Below are 4,041 nucleotides of genomic sequence, written 5' to 3' on the forward strand. Positions count from 1 at the left end.
CCGCCTAGGACGTGAATCATCCCTTGTCCAGCATCCCTATACTTTATATGTGCTCCCTGCGCATTAGTCACTGAGTAGTGGCTTGGTTATCAGGTTGACTATCATGTATCATAGTGCTTATGTTCAAGTAACCCTTATTTTGCTTGATAATAGCACAAGAGTAGTGATGCTGGCAATCAGATATGCCAAAGAGAAACCTTCAAGTGAAAAGGTATGTATGTATAGAAAAAAATATTGTATATGTAGGGTTCAGTAATCTCTGTGGTTTTAGGTATCCACTGGGGGCTTTTGAACGTGTCTGCTGTGGATAAGATTACAGGTTAAGCCACTATCTATGACCCCAGGCCTTTGGGCTCTGAGACATCTGGGAATAGGTATCAGAAACTCAGTTACCAGGTAGACAAGACAGGAACTTTGCCACCAGGGAGTTGATGTCACAATGGCACCAAGGATCACACTAAATTTGAATAATAAAGCTCTTGGCCTGAGACACCAGAGTTTTGAGCTCTGTCTCAGATTTTGTGAACACTTATTAGTAAGATAGGCCTGGACTTGAAATCTGGAAGCATGGCCTTGGTGTCAGCTCTACCACCAATGAATCAGGGGTGTCAGGCCCATGAAACTTCCCAAGGCCTCCATAGCACTCCCAGTACAAGAGAAAGGTTAGATATGGTATGTGAATCTCTCAGGTTCTTTATTTACAAAAATATCTTATCAGAAACCCCAAAGATATGTGAACATGAGAAGTTTCCACTCCTCTTTAAATTGCGTACTTATATAGAATTATCTCAATTTCTAATACCTCTGCTAAAATGAAATAATTTAACTGCTCAAGGGTGAACAAAAAAAAAAAATCAAGATTGAAAAACAGGGCATAGCTGAACTTCCAATCTCCACCAAAGGAAATTCTAATATCACACTTTCCTATCAAGAAAAATATAGTTACTGTATGCTTTAGGGCTTTGACTACTTTTTGAAATAGGCAGAGTTAATATTCATAATTTATAATTAGGTGTCATTTGGACATACACTTTTGTAATACCTCTTTTTTGGAAATAAAATATCACAAGCTATAAACAGCTGATTCTTTGCAATGCTTTCAGAATGCATTACTTTAATTCTGCAATGATTGTTCTGAGTTTTTCATTAAGGGCACCACAGAATTCACCCACCTTTTCTTCTTTTTTATAAAACTGAAAGGTTGGAATGCGAATGATCTCACAGTCTTTCACCAGCTCTTCACACTCATCAACATCCACTTCCAGGAACACTACATCCTCGTTCTTCACAGACAGGGAACAGAAAAGGGGCTTGATGGTCCTGCAAGACCCACACCACGTGGCAGAGAAATCCACGGCCACCAGCCTCTCCCCGGCCTCCTTGAGCGCCAACTCGAAATCCTCTTTGTTCAGGATCACTTTCACCATGTTGACCTTCAAGAGCTCCACTTTTTCTTCCGCTGAGATGTCTTCTTCTACAGGTTGCATGGTTTCTTCTGAGGACTTGAGGTTTTCATCCTCCTTGGGCTGGATGACTTTTTCTGAGGACTTGAGGGTGTTGTCTTTCTTGGACTGGATGGTTTCTTCTGAAGACTTGGGGATGTCACCCTGCTTGGGTGAAATGTTTCTTTCTGAGGACTTGAGGGTAATGTCTTTCTTGGGCTGCATGGTTTCTTCTGGAGATTTGGGGATGTCACCCTGCTTGGGTGAGATGTTTTTCTTTGAGGACTTGGGGGTGTTGTCTTCCTTGGGCTGGACGGTTTCTTCTGGAGATTTGGAGATGTCACCCTGCTTGGGTGAGATGTTTTTCTTTGAGGACTTGGGGGTGTTGTCTTCCTTGGGCTGGACGGTTTCTTCTGGAGATTTGGAGATGTCACCCTGCTTGGGTGGGATGTTTTTTTTTGAGGACTTGGGGGTGTTGTCTTCCTTGGGCTGGATGGTTTCTTCTGGAGATTTGGAGGTGTCACTCTGCTTGGGTGAAATGTTTTTTTCTGAGGACTTGAGGGTGTTTTCTCTCTTGGGCTGGATGGTTTCTTCTGGAGATTTGGAGGTGTCACCCTGCTTGGGTGAAATGTTTTTTTCTGAGGACTTGAGGGTGTTGTCTCTCTTGGGCTGGATGGTTTCTTCTGGAGATTTGGAGGTGTCACCCTGCTTGGGTGAAATGTTTTTTTCTGAGGACTTGAGGGTGTTTTCTCTCTTGGGCTGGATGGTTTCTTCTGAGGATCTGGGGGCATCACCCGGCTTGGGGAAAATGACTTTGGCTGAGAGCTTTGGAGTGTTATCTTTCTTGAGCAGGATGGTTTTGACTGAGGAATTGGAGGTGTCAGCCCATTTGGGCATGATGTTTTTCTCTGAGAATTTAGAGGTGTCATCCTGCTTGAGCAGGATATTTTTTTCTGAGGAATTAAGGGTGTCACTCTGCTGGGGCGTGATGGTTTTTGCTGAAGACTTAGAGGTGTCAGTTTGCTTGAGCAGGGTGGTTTTTGCTGAGGATTTGGGGATATCAACCTGCTTGGATGGAATGCTTTTTTCTGAGGGATTAGGGGTGTTACTCTCTTTAGGCAGGGTGGTTTTTCCCAGGGACCTGGTCGTGTCATCCTGCTTGGGTGGGATAGTTTTGGTTGGGGAATTGGAGATGTCACCCTGTTTGGACTGGGTGTTTTTTCCTGAGGAATTAGCAGTGTTACCCTCTTTGGGAAGAGTGTTTTTTTCTGATGAATTAAAGGTGTTACCCTCTTTAGGCAGGATGGTTTTGCCTGGGGAACTGGGTGTGTCACCCTGCTTGGGCCAGATGGTTTTTGCTGAGGAATTCTGGGTGTCGCCTTTCTTGGGCTGCATGGGTTTTGCTGAGAAACTGGAGATGTCACCATCTTGCTCAGGGAGAAATATGTTCTCGGGCTGTGGAACTTTGGACTCCTCTGCAGACATGTGTTGTATGTTTTTGACATCATGGGTAAAGGCCTTATCCGGTGTAAGTGCTGGATCCAAGAACTCTGGGACCAGGAGAGTCACATTGCTGGACAGAACCCGTAATAGTGGACTCTCTGAACAAAAGAGCAAATAAAATTAATTTAATTAAATTAAAATAAGCCTGACTGGTGTGGCTCAGTGGTTGAACATTGACCCATGCACCAAGAGGTCACCGGTTCGATTCCCGGTCAGGGCACATGCCCAGGTTGTGGGCCTGAGCATCAGTGGGGGACATGTAGGAAGGAGCCAATCAATGTTCTCTCTCATTGATGTTTCTATCTCTCTCTCCCTCTCCCTTCCTCTTTTCCTAAAAGTCAATAAAGAGAAAAAAAAAAAGTACTTGTACTTTAAAAAATAAAATAATGAAATTTAAAAATAATAATAATAAAATAAAAATTCTGATTATATACTACAGGGAAGATCTGTGTCATTCTTAGAGCTCACAAATGTAGTCTTATAAATGATGTATTAATTTGAATAATCACATTCAACAGAAGGTCAAGCATCATGTGATTACACATATCCTTTATATAAATTTTTTAAAACTACAATTTTCTCAGCTTAGTCCTATACTACTATGTACTCCCTGAGCACATAGGTCCCTTAAGGCAACCCTCTTCCCTCCCTCTTACCATTAGGATCACCTTCACATGTTTCTGCTTGTTTGTCTGGCCTCATTTTCGATTCTTCTAGGGCTCCAGCTTTATCACTTTCCATTTCCAGTTCTTTGTCTATATCCATTTCTACTTCATAAATGCCTCATAGTGAAGACAAGTCTGTACTATCCAACTTTTTTCAAGCTATTCAATCTAACATCATTTAATGAGTAGCAACTTATATGGGGATAGTACTTACAGATGGTTTCCCCTCTCTGTACTCACAACAGTAATATTTGAGAGTTTCATGACAGCCTCACTTATGGTGGCCACACTGTGCGTGAGGCTGTGCCTAGTGACTGATACACATTCATAGGCATTATTTTCTATAACACAACAAACCACTGAGGTAAGTACCATTATGATCCCTCACTTTACAAATGAGAAAATTGAGCTTTAGAGAAGTTGTATAACTC

At 42.3% G+C, this 4,041-nt stretch overlaps 1 protein-coding gene across 1 annotated transcript; it reads right to left on the bottom strand.

Annotated features, from left to right (window-relative positions):
- Positions 1 to 1,109: 1,109 nt before the first annotated feature.
- TXNDC2 (thioredoxin domain containing 2) lies at positions 1,110 to 3,710 on the bottom strand. The gene is made up of 3 exons (XM_036245946.1): positions 3,602 to 3,710; positions 2,756 to 3,043; positions 1,110 to 2,530 (listed from the first exon to the last, which is right to left on the bottom strand). Exons 1-3 carry the CDS (start codon positions 3,708 to 3,710, stop codon positions 1,110 to 1,112), a joined length of 1,818 nt encoding a protein of 605 aa, XP_036101839.1.
- Positions 3,711 to 4,041: the final 331 nt, after the last annotated feature.

This window comes from Molossus molossus, unplaced genomic scaffold (genome assembly GCF_014108415.1).
Source record: "Molossus molossus isolate mMolMol1 unplaced genomic scaffold, mMolMol1.p scaffold_m16_p_6, whole genome shotgun sequence".
Classification (NCBI taxonomy): domain Eukaryota; kingdom Metazoa; phylum Chordata; class Mammalia; order Chiroptera; family Molossidae; genus Molossus; species Molossus molossus.

Coding starts and splice junctions, on each gene's coding strand:
- TXNDC2 (XM_036245946.1), bottom strand. CDS start 3,710: ATGGATATAGACAAAGAACTGGAAATGGAAAGTGATAAAGCTGGAGCC. Junction 3,044..3,601: donor ATGTGAAGGTGATCCTAATG/GTAAGAGGGAGG, acceptor TCTTTTGTTCAG/AGAGTCCACTATTACGGGTT. Junction 2,531..2,755: donor TGACACACCCAGTTCCCCAG/GCAAAACCATCC, acceptor CTAATCCCTCAG/AAAAAAGCATTCCATCCAAG.